The sequence below is a fragment of the Oncorhynchus kisutch genome, linkage group LG5, assembly GCF_002021735.2.
Source record: "Oncorhynchus kisutch isolate 150728-3 linkage group LG5, Okis_V2, whole genome shotgun sequence".
NCBI lineage: Eukaryota > Metazoa > Chordata > Actinopteri > Salmoniformes > Salmonidae > Oncorhynchus > Oncorhynchus kisutch.
In genome coordinates, this window is record NC_034178.2 from 26,206,943 (window position 1) to 26,223,738 (window position 16,796).

A 16,796-nucleotide genomic window follows, 5' to 3' on the forward strand; every position below is an offset into this window, starting at 1 on the left:
TAACCCTGCTGTACCCTACTGTGCTGAGACAACATGACTCTAGAACAGTTTTACACTATTTTAAATGGAATGTACAACAGTGATTATCTCTCTCTCTCACACAATTCAAATACAATTCTAAGGGGCTTTATTGACATGGGAAACATATGTTAACATTACCAAAGCAAGTGGATTAACTCAACCTCTCTCGCGCTCCCTCGACAATCGGTTTAATTCAATGTTTAAATTCACTTCGTGTTGTTTTTACTGAAAGTTGACATATGGCATTTGTATGGAGGGATGTGGGTGTGTGGGGAGAGAGTGGATAGATTGGTGTGCATGGGTTTGGTTGAAGAAACTTCTTCACCCTTACCTCCCCTCCTCTTCTTGATATGTAAAAAGTGAATGTAATTGCTGTCTTTAAACATCTATTCACTACTCGCCAAATGCCTGTTTTTAGGTAAAAGGTAAAGCACTTTGGATGAAGTCGATATTATTATGCTTTTATATGTTGGTACTATATGTACAATAAGGTATCCAATATTCTTAAATCTGACATGGGTTGAAGTTAGTATCATTAATTCTGAATTGTAGTGTATTTACAGAATAACCTGTTGTAAAAGGTAACATCCACTAGATGGCAGTAATGTGCTACCACCTTCAGGGGTCTGATGTGAACATTTTTCTATTCACCCTTCAGGTACTGAGCACATGTCCAAATTAATGAATTTCCCTGAATTTTCAATGCACATGTTGCTTTGATGGTATGACTTGTTGTGAACCAGACACGTGACACATGACATGCAAGGTTCAAGTGTCGTAAAGTGGGTAACATGGAGCCCCCAAATCCTGTCTGTCAATTCAATTCAATTCAAGGGGCTTTATTGGCATGGGAAACATGTGTTAACATTGCCAAAGCAAGTGAGGTAGATAATGTACTGTCACTCACTCCATTAAATATCTCAAACCACCCTTTGCCTTGATGACAGCTCTGCATACTCTTGGCATTCTCTCAACCAGCTTCACCTAGAATGCTTTTCCATCAGTCTTGGAGTTCCCACGTAGATGGGGGATTTATCAATAAATGGGTGGGAAACAGAAGTTTACACGTTAAATAAAAATCCCTGGAAATGAGGGTCTAAACTGGTAACCAAATTTACAATCTGATGCCGAGTTCAAAACAACTGGGAACTCGGAAATCTCTCACTTCCGACTTCAGTGCGTTCAAGACAACTGGGATTTTTTTTTTTGCTCTGACAGGGAAAAAAATTATTTTGACCGGTCATCCAACTCGGGAACACAGCCCCTTTCTAGAGCTCAGACTTCCCGACCTGAATATCACTGACATCCTGATTTGACCTAGTATTTTTCAGAGATAGATATCGCTTTCCTACCCCCTCCTACAGGTTTGTGTTCGAGATTCTGTGCAGATTATTACAGAAATGGTGAAGATTTCCACATAGCGTGCATATGTCGTCACAGGTATCTTGAACACGCACACTTTATATGATTCCACCTGCGGCTTTGAATATTGACCTGTTTAAAGTTCTTACATCGGCTACGGAGAGCATGATCACACAGTCGTCAAGAACAGCTGATGCTCTCATGCATGCTTCAAAGTTGCTTGCCTCGAAGCGAGCATAGAAGTAATTTAGCTCATCTGTTAGGCTCGTGTCACTGGGCAGCTCGCGGCTGTGCTTCCCTTTGTAGTCTGTAATAGTTTGCAAGCCCTGCCACATCCGACGAGCGTCGGAGCCGGTGTAGTACAATTCGATCTTAGTCCTGTATTGATGCTTTGCTTGTTTGATGGTTCGTCTGAGGGTATAGCGGGATTTCTTATAAGCTTCCGGGTAAGAGTCCTGCTCCTTGAAAGCGGCAGCTCTACCCTTTAGCTGAGTGCGAATGTTGCCTGTAATCCATGGCTTCTGGTTGGGGTATGTACATACAGTCACTGTGAGAAGACATCATCAATGCACTTATTGATGAAACCAGTGATTGATGTGGTGTACTCCTCAATGCCATCGGAAGAATCCCGGAACATATTCCAGGCTGTGCTAGCAAAAAGATTCTGTAGCTTAGCATCTGTGTCATCTGACCACTTCTTTATTGACCGAGTGCTGGTGCTGGTGCTTCCTGCTTTAGTTTTTGCTTGCAAGCAGGAATCAGGAGGATAGAATTATGGTCAGATTTGCCAAATGGAGGGCGAGGGAGAGCTTTGTACATGGAGTAAAGGTGGTCAAGAGTTGTTTTTCCCCCCTCAGTTTGCACATTTAACATGTGCAACCATGTTAAATGTGTAAATCCTTAACGTCCGATCTTGTTAAAGAAAAAATCTTTGTCCAGTACGAGGTGAGTAAATCGCTGTCTGATATCTAGAAGCTCTATTCGGTCATAACAGATGGCAGAAACACGACATACAAAATAATTTACAAATGACGCAAAAAAAAACACAAAATAGCACAATTGGTTAGGAGATTGGTTAGGATCTCCTCCGATGTCATTATCATGAAAAGACTCCTCTGGAGCCATTACCCTGTTAGACTACATTAGTTTGTAAAATAGAGATTTATCTTCTGCTTGCATAGTATAAATTATTAATTTATTGACAAACTGGAATTAAAGCCAGACTAAGTCAGTGGCACAGATGGAACTAAGCAGAAGATATCTGTCCTTCAAATGTTGATAGTGGATATAACATTGGAGATCTGACTTTCTTTTAAATGTTCAAAATATTTTATATAAGGTTTGTCTTTGTTGAAATTTGGTTATCATGGTGACATAATCCTGTGGTTGATATTTTCCACATCACAACACATTGACCATTTTGTGCCCACTGACGAAGTGTTGAAAACTCTGCTGCGACACCACTGTTTTCAGATGCCTGAGTAGGGCTGTGTAGCCTATAGCCTACGTTGGCTTTTCTCTGTAGACAACAAAAGGCTCAGTGTCTTCCTCACCAAATTACTCTCACTATCCACGTAAGAGCCCGTTTATCCGTCCATCAATAAATTAAAATTGTCTAGAACTTTCCTCGTTCTTCCAAGGATCTGTTTCCCACCATCAATGAATCATTCATTGGAATCCTGAGAAACCCAGGGAATTTCCCACTAGGCCTACCCTGCACTGCATGCCTCATTTATGAACCAACTGCTTCAACAGGTGGTATTCTGACAGTTGTGCAGGGCACCCAGTCCACTCATCGGTCTGTTCCGTGTGGTGTCCGTGTTGGTTGTTACATTCAGTGTGTGAGAGATACTGTATGTCAGTAAGTGACGCCTTCAGCACCGGGAGCTGTCCATGGTTTTGAATTTCCGAGCAGCAGTGTTCATCAGGACAGACGAGGCAGAGTGGATACATACCTCTATACCTACGGACGTCTGAGTGAGTGAGTGTAGAAAGAAGGAACTAAACGGGTTTTTTATAAATATTCCCCCCCCCCTCTCTCGACTTGGAAACCATAAAAAAAAGTAATAATCTAGAAATAGTTTCTTCAACCGTCACCATGCTCCCTGCGCAGGAAGCGGCTAAGATCTACCATACCAACTACGTGCGTAACGCGCGCGCCGTGGGTGTCTTGTGGACCATCTTTACCATCTGCTTCGCCATCTTGGTGATGGTGGTGTTCATACAGGTCAGTAGACAGTTATTTCTTCTCAGAAACTATTTCTAGATTAACATTGCTGTGTGTTATATCCTGAGGACCACATTGGAAATAAGTTTGGCCCCACTTTATTTGGATATAACCATCTGTATGTGTCTGCTATCAACAAAATCTGTTAAACAACTGCTTGCTAAGATTAGGGGTAGGTTTGAATAAGGGTTAAGGTTAGGTTTTCGTGATATCCAAATTGGTAGTTACAGTCGTCCCATCGCTGCAACTCCCGGACTCGGGTGTGAGCCATGCGTCCTCCGAAACACGACCCTGACAAGCCGCACTGCTTCTTGACACACTGCTTGCTTAACCCAGAAGCCAGCAGCACCAATGTGTCGGAGGAAACGTCCAACTGGCGATCTTGTCAGCGTGCATGCGGTCGGTTCCGCCACAGGAGTCGCTAGAGTGCGATGGGACAAGAACATCCCGGCCAAACTCTCCCCTAACCCGGACGACGCTGGTCCAATTGTGCACCGTCTCATTGGTATCAAATGCGCTCGGTCTCAAACCCGGATCTTTAGTGATGCCTCTAGCACTGCGATGCAGTGCCTTAGACCGCTGCACCACTTGGGAGGCCACCATAAGTGTTAACATTTTCCTGTGTCATCCTCTGGTGTTCTTTTGTTAATTTGTACCCCCCGATGATGCTGTAAGTAACCAAAACCCTTGTGTGCATATTTCTTGTTCTTGATGTCCCTCTTGTCCAGCCCTACTGGATCGGTGACAGCGTCAACACCCCGCAGGCGGGCTACTTTGGCCTGTTCCACTACTGTATCGGGAACGCGCTCACCGGAGAGCTCATCTGCAAAGGGAGCGCGCTGGACTTCGGCTCCATCCCATCCGGGGCCTTCAAGACAGCCATGTTCTTCGTTGGCATATCCATGCTGCTGGTGGTGGGCAGCATTGTTTGCTTCAGCCTCTTCTTCTTCTGTAATGCCGGCAGCGTCTACAAGATATGCGCATGGATGCAGCTGGCCTCCTGTGAGTAGAAGAAGAAGCTATACACTGAAACATTTCCTTTAATTTGTACAGTACATTACCAGCAGCACAGTAGTCAGTAGGTTACTGTACATTTACAATAAATTCCTGGCAGCACAAAAGCCAGTAAATTACTGTAGATTTATAGGACCTTTATTGAAACACAAATGTTCAGCATATTACTGGAACACCTGACTATAGCAACATGCTGTATTTCTAGAATGTATAGGGCATTACTGGAAGCACAAGGGTTAATAAACAGTTTGCTTTATAGTGCAGGCACCTAGTGCCAATGATGGACAGTGTATTTGATCGAGGTATTTCAATACCTTTTCTGTATTTCACTAGCCTACAATTGAAGACGTTTGAGGGTGGAGATCATTATAATACCCAGCAGTGTGCTTTGCATTTTTAAATTTTGGTAATTTAGCAGACTCTTGCTACTGTAATTGTAATATTTTACTGTAATTACATGGGATTGGTGTAAATTTATGGGAAAATGTTTTTAGAATAATCAGATATGGTATGGTACTGTATTCTGTGGGGTACAGCATTTGTATTAATGGTTGCAACAAATATAGCCTCTCACAAGGCATGCCTCAATGTTAATGAGCCAGAGATTATTTTGCCATCCACAAAGTTTTCCCACAACACACCATTATTCACAGTATACCGCTGTAAATATACAGCAAAACAGCTTATACAGTACTTTACTGTAATATTGTATTGTAAAAATACAGCAATGTAGAAGAATATTGATCCCCCTTGTTGCTCTTTACAGTACGGTAATATAGAAACAAAAAATTATCTGTAAATTTCCAGCAATTTGTTACTGTGTATGATTAGGATAGTGTGTGTTCAGTGCTGTTTACTTGTTTGTAGGCTAAGTATTGTGTCTGATTAGTGGTATTGTTCCACTTAAAGTAGCAGTTCTCTTCTTCCTCCTCCACCAATCCCCCACCTGTGAGTAATGCGACACTGAGGCTTTTCCCCATGGCAACACAGTCAGTCTATTTGTGCTTGTGGTGAAAACGGCCTTTAATCTACTTCTGAAAAGTAGGCTGCAACATCACTGAGTGAACACCTCAACGGGAAATGAACAAAATTAGTTAAACTGAGTATTTCAGCTCCAAGGACAGCTACCTTGAGGGAAGAGGAAATCCAGAGTGGTCACCAACTTTGGTCCTGGAAAGCTGTGGTGCAGCCTTTTGTACTGGCCCAACACTGGCACATTGATTCAACTAATTAAATAAGTTCATGCTGGGCTAGAACAAAACATACCCATAAACTCTCCAGGACCATGAGCGAGTTTTAAGAGAACAAGGCAAACTGTTGCCAAATGTAACTCAGGAAGCTGAGTCTGAATTCAAAAGGGAGAGAGTATATGCTCAGAGAATAGAAAGTGAATTTGTATGTGCCAGGTTAGAAAGTGAGTGTGTAATGTTTCAGGACAGGTAATGTGATATCACACGTAGCGTAGCGTGTCGAGGTGAGATGGCTGAGCTTAGGGGTGAATTATGGATGAAGTCTATTTTACTCATCAGACTGGAGTTGCCAAGCAACTACTGCTGTAGCTTTCATTGCTGTGTGGGTCTTGTCCATCTACCTAACTGATTGTTGGTCCGTCCATCTGTCTTGCTCCCGCCCCCTCCAGAGTCACCTGTACTACAATTAGCTTTTTAACAGGTCCATCACTTTCTCTCTGTCCCACCCCCCTTCCTAGCCACTTGCATGGTGATAGGCTGTATGATCTACCCTGATGGCTGGGACAGTGAGGAGGTGAAGAGGATGTGTGGACAGAGAACAGATAAGTACACCCTGGGTAACTGCACGGTGCGCTGGGCCTACATCCTGGCTATCATCAGCATCATGGACTCCCTCATCCTCTCCTTCCTAGCTTTCTCCCTGGGGAACAGACAGGACCAGCTACTGCCTGACAACTTTCAGGTGGACGGGAAAGAAAAAGACAAAGGTATGGAGGGAGGAGGGGGAAGAAGAGGAAAGGGGTGAGAGGTAGGGGAGTGGGATGGACGTACATGGAAAAGTTGAATTATAGAATTATTAAATGTTACCTCAACTCTTCGATTTCCAGACGTCCTATTAAAAAAAAACTGGAACTCAAAACAGTGGTGGAGAGAGAGACAAAAGAGAGAGGGAAAAGATGAAGTCTATAACATCATTTCTAGCACTGATGTTGATGTGTGTGAGCAGATTCTTCCTCCGAAACAAGGCATTCCTCCAAAGAATGTTCCTCTCTGACTGTTGTCCTTGTCCTCACATAAGTCATTAGTGCTGGAATCAGATCACCCAGAGAGTTTATATCATATCACAGACGGCCTAATGAGAAACCGAGACGACTTCAAACGCACCATTATTAAAAATACATTTAGGCAAAGCAACCTCTCGAAACACTATGGGCAGTTAGTGAGAGGAATTCATTGGGAGAGCAGAGAACTTGTGTAGATCTTCAATAAGTGGTGCTGTGACACCACTTTGCAGGTCTTGTATGTGCCGTTTAGAAACACAGAGGAAGACTAGTGTAACCAACAGTGTTTAGCCACAATGTAATACAGCAATTACTGTTAAGGTTCATCGCTGCCCTTTAAAATCTCCTTAGGAAGTTTCAAACATCCCAACCCACTTTACCACAACTTTCCTCCTCAGTCTCTAAGGAATATTATGAAACTCTTAGTCACGTCCTTTCTTCAGCGCAATATAATAAGTACATTAAAATGTCACCATTTTGTAATACTTTACTTCAAAATATCTGGGTATCTTTTATAGGAATAGGTAATACCTTTCATTAAATAACGAATTATTCAGTCGACATCCATACCAGTTAAAGACGATGGCGATATTGTCGATATGAGCGAAGCAGTCAGTGTTTTGAAGCCATTGGGCGCTGTTTATCATAGCGCACTACACTTTATTATGGGCGACAGGTTCAGTACGCATCACTGCATTCTGTATCAGAAAGTAGGCTGGCCTTCTTTAAAGGCTCATAGATTTATGCATTGCACTTTGAAAAAAAATGTTTTAAAGCCCTCCTGCATAAACTTCAGCCATACCTTACTTCGTTGTTAACTTAGACTTCCGAGATAACAGACATGGTCTAAGGGATGGCTAACTCTGGCTAATGGCTAATTCCTTCCATCTCTACTGATTTAGGTATATCTGATTTTAGTTTATTTGCACCGTACTTTTGGAATCTCCAAAACTGTCAAAAAAAATTGGATGAATTGGTGCCTCTAAGGAAATTCAAAAGGATGATTGAGGACCTTTGTGTTTTGCTTTTTGTGTATTGATGTGAATATTGATGTGAATATTGGGCTCATCTGTGAATTGGTCTCAGTGTGACTTAAATAACCCCTTATACCAGTATGTATTAACAACTGTATACCCCTAACTAGTGTGTAATAACCACATGTACCACTCCTAGGGATGTGCATTTTTTGCCTTTCAAGACGATTCGATACGTATCTAGTACATGGGCTCCGATACGATACAGGGCGATACGTTTTAGTTTGAAATGAGTTGGTGCGATTCGGTTCGATGCACTAACATTTATTTTCCATTCTAAATGAAAATCTGGGGCTGATGGATATCATGAGCTGGATCTGTCTGAGCTGACTGTGTGTGTGTGTGTGTGTGTATAAATTATGTACTGTAAGGTGTGTGTGTGTAAATGATGTAATGTAGGGTGTGTGCGCAAATTATGTACTTTAAGGTGTGTGTGTGCAAATGATGTATGTCTACTATGTAGGCACCTGATCTGAGCCATAAGGGAGTCTAGGCATCTACCACCCCACTACCAGATTAAGGGGGAGGTAGTGTAGTTTTGGAGGTGGTGTACACTTTGGTTCTCACCCACTAATTAACTTATCATTTTTGCAGATTAACTGTTTGCGTTAGAAATGTATGAATATTTATAATTTACAAATGAGCTATGACATAGCCAATGAATATATAGCCCACCCTTGGATTTCACCCATCTCAAAATCAAATGGTTTTGACCGATTAGAAGTTTAGTGAGCTTAATTTTACCCCCCTCTTTGGCGATGCAGTAATCCTCGCAAAATTTGGAAACGATTCTGTTGGATTACGATTCAATGCACTAACATTAGCTGAATAAACATACATTTTCCATTCTAAATTCAAAGATGCTGCCGATGGCTCTGAGCTGGATCTGTCGGAGCTGACTTCTCTGTGTGTGTATAAATTATGTCTATGGTCTATTTGAGAAGGACCGGTCACACACACTTCCTAGGTGGCAAAAGGTTGCAACGCATGCAACTTCAAACTGTTCACAACCCTGTTGTTTACAGGTAAAATCGCACAATTCAGTGTGCCACCTAGGAAATGTGTGTGACTGGACTACAAAAGGAAAACCAGCCACATCGCGTCCTCAGAACATACGCAGGACCAGCTGGCATATTCAATCTCTCCATATCCCACATGTTCCTGTACCCAAGAAAGCAAAGGTAGTAACTGAATGAAATTACTATTGCCCCGAAGTATGGGAGTGTGGTGCCAGGAAAATAACCTCCCACTCAACGTCAACAAAACAGAGGATCGTGGACTTCAGGAAACAGCGTGGAGTGGGAGCACCCCCCACTCCACGGGACCGCAGTGGAGAAGGTGGAAAGCGTCAAGTTCCTCGACGTACACATCACTGACAAACTGAAATGGTCTATCTACCAACACAGACACTGTGGTGAAGAAAGTGCAACAGCGCCTCTTCAACCTCAGGAGGCTGAAGAAATTTGGCTTGACACTAAAACCCTCACAAACTTTTACAGATGCACAATTGAGAGCATCCTGTCGGGCTGTATCACCACCTGGCACGGCAACTGCACTGCCCAGGGCTCTCCAGAGGGTAGCGAGGTCTGCACAACGCATCATCGGAGGCAAACTACATACCCTCCAGGACACCTACAGCACCCAATGTCACCCGAAGGCCAAAAAGATCATCAAGGACAACAACCACCCAAGCCACTGCCTGTTCATCCCACTTTACCATCAAGAAGGCGAAGTCAGTACAGGTGCATCAAAGCTGGGACAGAGAGACTGAAAAACAGCTTCTATCTCAAGGTCATCAGACTGCTAAACAGCCATAACTAGCACAGAGAGACTGCTGCCTACATACATAGACTTCAAATCACTGGCTACTTGAATAAATGGCACACTAGTCACTTTAATCATGTTTACATATCTTGCATTACTCATCTCATATGTGTATACTGTATTATATTCTACTGTATCTTAGTCAATGCTGCTGTGACATTGCTCATCCATATATTTACATATTCTTAATTCCATTCCTTTACTTAGATGTGTGTATTGGGTACATGTTGTGAAATTGTTAGATATTGTCGGAGATAAAAACACAAGTATTTTGCTACACCTGCAATATCTGCAAACACGTGTATGTGACCAATAAAATTTGATTTGGGAATTCTACACATTTTGCATAGTAACTAACTACCCAACCCTGATAAACAGCGACGACGCAATTTTCAAAGCGCAATATCGGTTACAGAAATAAACTGTTTTACACCTGCATTTGGAGATGAAAGTCATTCATGTTAGAAGCCAGTACAAACTAGGGATATACACTCACCGGCCAGTTTATTAGGTATACCACCTGGTTCACGAAAATGGATTGCTCCTACAGCCAGTGAGTCACGTAGCCGTGAATTGCTATATAAAAGCAGGCAAACGGGCATCAAGGCATTCAATTACTGTTCGATTGAATGGGCAAAATGAGTGACCTATGCGACATTGAGCACTGTATGATCGTTGGCGCCAGGCGTGCCGGATCCAGTATCTCAGAGATGGCCGCCCTCCCAGATTTTCACGCAAGACAGTGTCTTGGTGCGACAAACAAAAAAACACCCAGTCGGCAGCAGTCCTGTGGGTGAAAACAGCTCGTTGATGGGAGAGGACGAATGAGACTGGAAAGAATCGTACAAGCTAACAGCAAGTTGCTTGCAGAGGGTGCTGAGATGTTGGCCGGGATACGGGTAGCCAGGTGGAAAGCATGGCCAGCAGTGGAAAAATGCTTATTGAAATTTTATTTTACCTTTATTTAACTAGGCAAATCAGTTAAGAACAAATTCTTATTTTCAATGACGGCCTAGGAACACTGGGTTAACTGCCTGTTCAGGAGCAGAACGACAGATTTGTACCTTGTCAGCTCTGGGATTTGAACTTGCAACCTTTCGGTTACTAGTCCAACACTCTAACCACTAGGCTACCCTGCCGCCCCAAATGATCGATTATCGTAGATTTATCGGTGGTGACAGCGTTTCCTATCCTCAGCTGGGAGGAGGTGCTCTTATTTTCCATGGACTTTACAGTGTCCCAAAAAGTTTTGGAATTAGTGCTACAGGAAGCAAATTTCTGTTAGGAAAGCTAAGGCTAGCTTTTTCAAACTTACTGAGTATATTGGTTCCTGACTTCCCTGAAAAGTTGCATGTCGCAGGGGCTATTCAATGCTAATGCAGAACGCCACAGGATGTTTTTGTGCTGGTCAAGGGCAGTCAAGTCTGGGGTGAACCAAGGGCTATATCTGTTCTTAGTTGTACATTTTTTGAATGGGGCATGCTTATTTAAGATTGAGAGGAAAGCACTTTTGTAGAGCAACCAGGCATCCTCTACTGATGGGATGAGGTCAACATCCTTCCAGGATACCCAGGCCAGGTCGATTAGTTATATAGGGAGTGTTTGACAGTGATGAGGGGTGGTCGTTTGACCGTGGACCCATTACGCTCGCAGACAATGAGGCAGTGATCGCTGAGATCCTGATTGAAGACAGCAGAGGTGTATTTAGAGGGCAAGTTGGTCAGGATGATATCTATGAGGCTGCCCATGGTTACGGATTTAGGGTTGTACCTGTTAGGTTCCTTGATAATTTTTTAAAGATTGAGGGCATCTAGCTTAGATTGTAGGATGGCCGGGGTGTTAAGCATGTCCCCGTTTAGGTCACCTAACAGAACTCTGAAGATAGATGGGGGGCGATCAATTCACATATGGTGTCCAGGGCACAGCTGGGGGCAAGAGGGGGGGCTATAACAAGCGGCAACGGTGAGAGACTTGTTTCTGGAAAGGTAGGTTTTTAGAAGTTGAAGCTCAAATAGTTTGGGCACGGACCTGGATAGTATGACAGAACTCTGCAGGCTGCAGTAGATTGCAACTCCGCCTACTTTGGCAGTAATATCTTGTCGGAAAATGTTATGGTTAGGGATGGACATTTCAGGATTTTTGGTGACCTTCCTCAGCCAGGATTCAACATCCTTGTGGAACGTTTCCGAGAACTTGTAGAATGTCCCAAATAATCCAGGCTGTTCTGGAGGCAATGGTACGAGATGGGTGTACCTAATCAACTGTATCATGTCACTTCACTGGAGTCCAGATAAAGCAAAATAATACGGCCTACTTGTAGAGGCAGTTGCCAGATCGGATGGAAAGCATGCTCTGTCTGCAGTGTACCATCACTTTGGAGGTCAGCCTGCCTGCAGTGTGCTCATTGCCAGCCGGGTAGCCCTGTTCTTCCTCACAAATATCGTAATAAATTGGCCAGAATGTTACATCTTCATCCCATAATATTGACGGCAGTGCGATGTTACAGCTGACATAGCGAGTTGCCGCCGAAACTAGGCCAATTTGAAATATGAAAATGATCAATCAAATCGCCAGGTAGCCTATTATGGTTCGGGCAAAGATGAGCCGGTAGTAGATTGCTAAACTGTATTTAATATGGATGATAAATGTAGGCCTACGTTGTTTTTGCCAGGCAAAACTGGATGAAATTAAAGTTCTTTCTGGTCACTAATCTGGATATGTGTGGCCGCCTTTGCATGCCATTGACTGGTCATTGATTAACAATCAAGACTTGCAACTTTATGGTTCTGAAGCATAGAGGAGGATTTAATGACTTGCGGGGGCAGTGGGTTCAGAACTACAAAACATTTATAAAAAATATGTTTTTAGGGGGGAAATTGCCACCACCGAAAAGGAGACTGGAAGGGTAAAGGGGCATGTGCTCTGCACAGGTAGAGCCCTCTCTGCGCATGTGCCTGGTACTGAGCAATATGTTTGATGTTAATTGTGGTTCGATTATAAAATGTAAAAAAAATATCACCACGGTTTTTGATTCTTTTCTTAAACATTAAACCTGCAGTATGTAACTTTTTTGGCGAACCAAATTCACAAAGAAAAAAGTTATAGATCTGTCATTCTCATTGAAAGAAAGTCTAAAAAGCGGTATATCTGTTCTATGTGCACTATTCCTAGAATTCCCGTTCTTAAGTTAAATGTTTTCGTATTTTACTTTCAGTTTTGTACACCAACTTCAAACAGCTGAAAATACAATATTTTTGGTGATGGAAAATACATTTTACAGCGGTTTATAGTACAATGATTCTCTACACTATACTTGCTGGTTTTGTAGCAAACTGAAATATTTGAATTTTAGCAACCAGTAAAATATTTCATTGTGCATATTACATTTTGTTTGATTATCATTTTGCTATCATTTCATTCCATGTCATCCTCTCATCTCTAGAGCTGCTGCCTAAATAACAATTTCAGTAGTTCTTCAAAGTAAATAAGTAATACTGGTAGAGATACACTTCATGACCAAAAGTATGTGGATACCTGCTCGTCAAATACATCATTCCGAAATCATGGGCATTAATATGTAGTTGGTCCCCTCTTTGCTTATAACAGCTTCCACTATTCTGGGAAGGCTTTCAACTAGATGAAACATTGCTGCGGGAACTTGCTTCCATTCAGCCTCGAGCATTAGTGAGGTCGGGCACTGATTTTGGGCGATTATGCCTGGCTCGCAGTCGGCATTCCCAATCATCCCAAAGGTGTTCAATGGGGTTGAGGTCAGGGCTCTGTGCAGGCCAGTCAAGTTCTTCCACACCAATCTCGACAAACCATTTCTTTATGGATCTCATTTTGTGCATGCTGGGCATTGTCATGCTGAAAAAGTAAAGGGCCTTCCCCAGACTTTTGCCTTAGTTGGAAGCACAGAATCTCATTTCATAACGCTCCCAACAAACAGTTCCTGTGCTGACAGTTGCTTCCAGAGGCAGTTTGGAACTAGTTAGTGAGTGTCACAACCGAAGACACATTTTTTTACGCGCAACTCGCTCCAGCGTTCCCATTCTGTGAGCTTGTGTGGCCTACCACTTCACGGCTGAGCCGTTGTTGCTCCTAGATGTTTCTACTTCACAATAACAGCACTTACAGTTGACCGGGGCAGCTCCAGCAGGACAGACATTTTACAAACTGACTTTTTGTAAAGGTGGCATCCTAGGATAGTGCCACGTTGAAAGTCACTGAGCTCTTCAGTAAGGCCATTCTACTGCCAATGTTTGTCTATGGAGATTGCATGTCTGTATACGCCTGTCAGTAATGGGTGTGGCTGAAATGTCCGAATCCACTAATTTGAAAGGGAGTCCACAAACTTTTGTATATACAGTGCATTCAGAAAGTATTCAGACCCCTTGACTTTTTCCACATTTTACGTTACAGCGTTATTCTAAAATTGATTAAATCGTTTCCCCCCCTCAATCTACACACAATACCCTATAATGACAGAGCAAAAACTGGTCTTTAGAAATGTTTGCAAATTTATACAAAAACAAAAAACACAATGAAATATCACATTTACATAAGTATTCATACCCTTTACTCAGTACGCTGTTGAAGCACCATCGGCAGCGATTTCAGCCTAGAGTCTTCTTGGGTATAACGCTACAAGCTTGGCATACCTGTATTTGGGGAGTTTCTCCCATTCTTCTCTGCAGATCCTCTCAAGCTGTCAGGTTGGATGGGTAGTCTCTGCACAGCTATCCCCACACCATGCTGCCATCACCATGCTTCACCGTAGGGATGGTGCCAGGTTTCTTCCAGATGTGACGCTTGGCATTCAGGCCAAAGAGTTCAATCTTCGTTTCATCATGGACAGTTATGTAGGTGCCATTTGGCAAACTCCAAGCGGGCTGTCATGTGCCTTTTACTGAGGAGTGGCTTCCGTCTGGCAACTCTACCATAAAAGGCCTTATTTGTGGAGTGCTGCAGAGATGGTTGTCCTTCTGGAAGGTTCTCCCATTTTCAAATAGTTACTCTGGAGCTGTCAGTGACCATTGGGTTCTTGGTCACCTTCCTGAACAAGGCCCTTCTCCAAGATCATTACAGGGTATTGTGTGTAGATTGAGGGGAGAAAAAAAACTTTATCCATTGTTGAAAAAGGCTGTAATGTAAAAATAAATGTGGAAAAGGTCAAGTTGTCTGAATGCACTCTATAGTGTACATTACCTTGCGAAGCAACTGCCCTCTATACCTCTTGATCCTGCATTCTTCAGTCTCTCTCCCTCTCCAATTCTGCCCCATAGTAACCTAATTTACCAGGTGTAAAAGAATAACTGCAATGTGCTCCCAGAATAAACCCAAATGAAATGAATAATCCAAAGTCCTCAATTAGCCGTTTAAAAACCTAACGTTGGTTAATCGCTCAGCACTACATTTTATAGATAAGGATAAGTAGCATATCATTTCAAATGTTTTCATGCTTTTGTCCTTCAAGAAAACAATAGCTGATTCAATGGGGGTATGGCAGATTTAAAAACTCTTCCACGAAGGACTCAGATAGGAATCACTAGTGCTTCCTTGCCAAAAGGAGGCTAGAGTGTAGGACCATCTTCCATTTACCTACTAATGACTCAACACACTCCTTAACCACTTATCGGTTTCCGGGTCATGGAGGAGAGGGCGGAGGACAGACTTTTGCCCAAATGAGGAAAAGGCATTGATAGTGTGAAGATTACATTAGATAGTGTGAAGATTCCGCATGCACCTTCTGTCAGTTGAGGGATTTTTATTTGACCTTTATTTAACCAGGTAGGCCAGTTGAGAACAAGTTCTCATTTACAACTGCGACCTGGCCAAGATAAAGCAAAGCAGTGCGACAAACATACGGTCAATAACCCAATAGAAAAATCTATGTACATTGTGTGCAAATGTAGTAAGATTAGAGAGGTAAGGCAATAAATAAGCCATAGTGGCGAAATAATTACAATTGAGCTATTAAACACTGGAGTGATGTGTAGAAGATGAATGTGCAAGTAGAGCTACTGGGGTATAAAGGAGCAAAAAATAACAATGTGGGGATGAGGTTGTTGGGTGGGCTATTTACAGATGGGCTGCGTACAGGTGCAATGATCGGTAAGCTGCTCTGACAGCTGATGCTTAAAAAGTTAGTGAGGGAGATATAAGGCTTCAGTGATTTTGCAATTAGTTCCAGTCATCAAACTCAGAGAACTGGAAGGAAAGGCGGCCAAAGGAGGTGTTGGCTTTGGCGATGACCAGTGAAATATACCTGCTGGAGCATGTGCTATGGGTGGGTGTTGCTATGGTGAACTGTGAGCTGAGATAAGTCTTTGCTAGGCAAAGCCCTGTCTTATAGATGACCTGGAGCCAGTGGGTTTGGCAACAAATGAAACAAGGGCCAGCCAATGAGAGCATACAGGTTGCAGTGGTGAGTAGTATATGGTACTGTGATAGACTATCTCCAATTTGCTGAGTAGAATGTTGGAGGCTATTTTGTAAATGACATTGCCGAAGTCAAGGATCGGTAGGATAGTCAATTTTACGAGGGTATGTTTGGCGGCATGAGTGAATGAGCCTTTGTTGCGAAATAGGAAGCCGATTCTAGATTTCATTTTAGAATGGAGATGCTTAATGCGAGTCTGGAGAGTTTACAGTCTAACCAGACACCTAGGTATTTGTAGTTGTCCACATAACCGTAACCGTCCAGAGTAGTGATGCTAGACGGTAGGGCAGGTGCGGGCAGCGATCAATTGAAGAGCATGCATTTACTTTGGATAAGTAGGAGTGACGCCATCTGTCGGAAAGGAATGCTCCCATAGTACAAGAGTCTTACCTCTTTCTCTCTGTTTCAGAGGAAGCCTGAGCTCATTATCAACCACAGAAGACAGACGTACTACATACAACACGAAAGATGGACCTGTGAGGTGGTGGTGTTGTGGAAATAAACCCCAGCTAGTTAAAAGGCAATATCAACTCCACTTTAGTGCATCACTTTACAATAATACATGTACCTGGTAGAACGCTGATAAGTGATAATAAAATGTTCCATATTAATATACCCTGA

At 42.7% G+C, this 16,796-nt stretch overlaps 1 protein-coding gene across 1 annotated transcript; it reads left to right on the top strand.

The window, feature by feature from the left end:
• Nucleotides 1–3,406: 3,406 nt before the first annotated feature.
• Nucleotides 3,407–16,790, top strand: lhfpl5a (LHFPL tetraspan subfamily member 5a). Its single transcript, XM_020482849.2, has 4 exons — nucleotides 3,407–3,610; nucleotides 4,339–4,612; nucleotides 6,333–6,581; nucleotides 16,585–16,790. The coding sequence occupies exons 1-4, from the start codon at nucleotides 3,482–3,484 to the stop codon at nucleotides 16,593–16,595; spliced, it is 663 nt and encodes a 220-aa protein (XP_020338438.1). The 5' UTR covers nucleotides 3,407–3,481; the 3' UTR covers nucleotides 16,596–16,790.
• The last annotated feature ends 6 nt before the right edge of the window (nucleotides 16,791–16,796 follow it).

Bases quoted from the DNA above. Each gene is read 5' to 3' on its own strand.
- lhfpl5a (XM_020482849.2), top strand. From the start codon at position 3,482: ATGCTCCCTGCGCAGGAAGCGGCTAAGATCTACCATACCAACTACGTG. The intron at 3,611-4,338 runs GTCAGTAGACAG...CCTCTTGTCCAG, and splicing joins TGATGGTGGTGTTCATACAG to CCCTACTGGATCGGTGACAG. The intron at 4,613-6,332 runs GTGAGTAGAAGA...CCCCCTTCCTAG, and splicing joins ATGGATGCAGCTGGCCTCCT to CCACTTGCATGGTGATAGGC.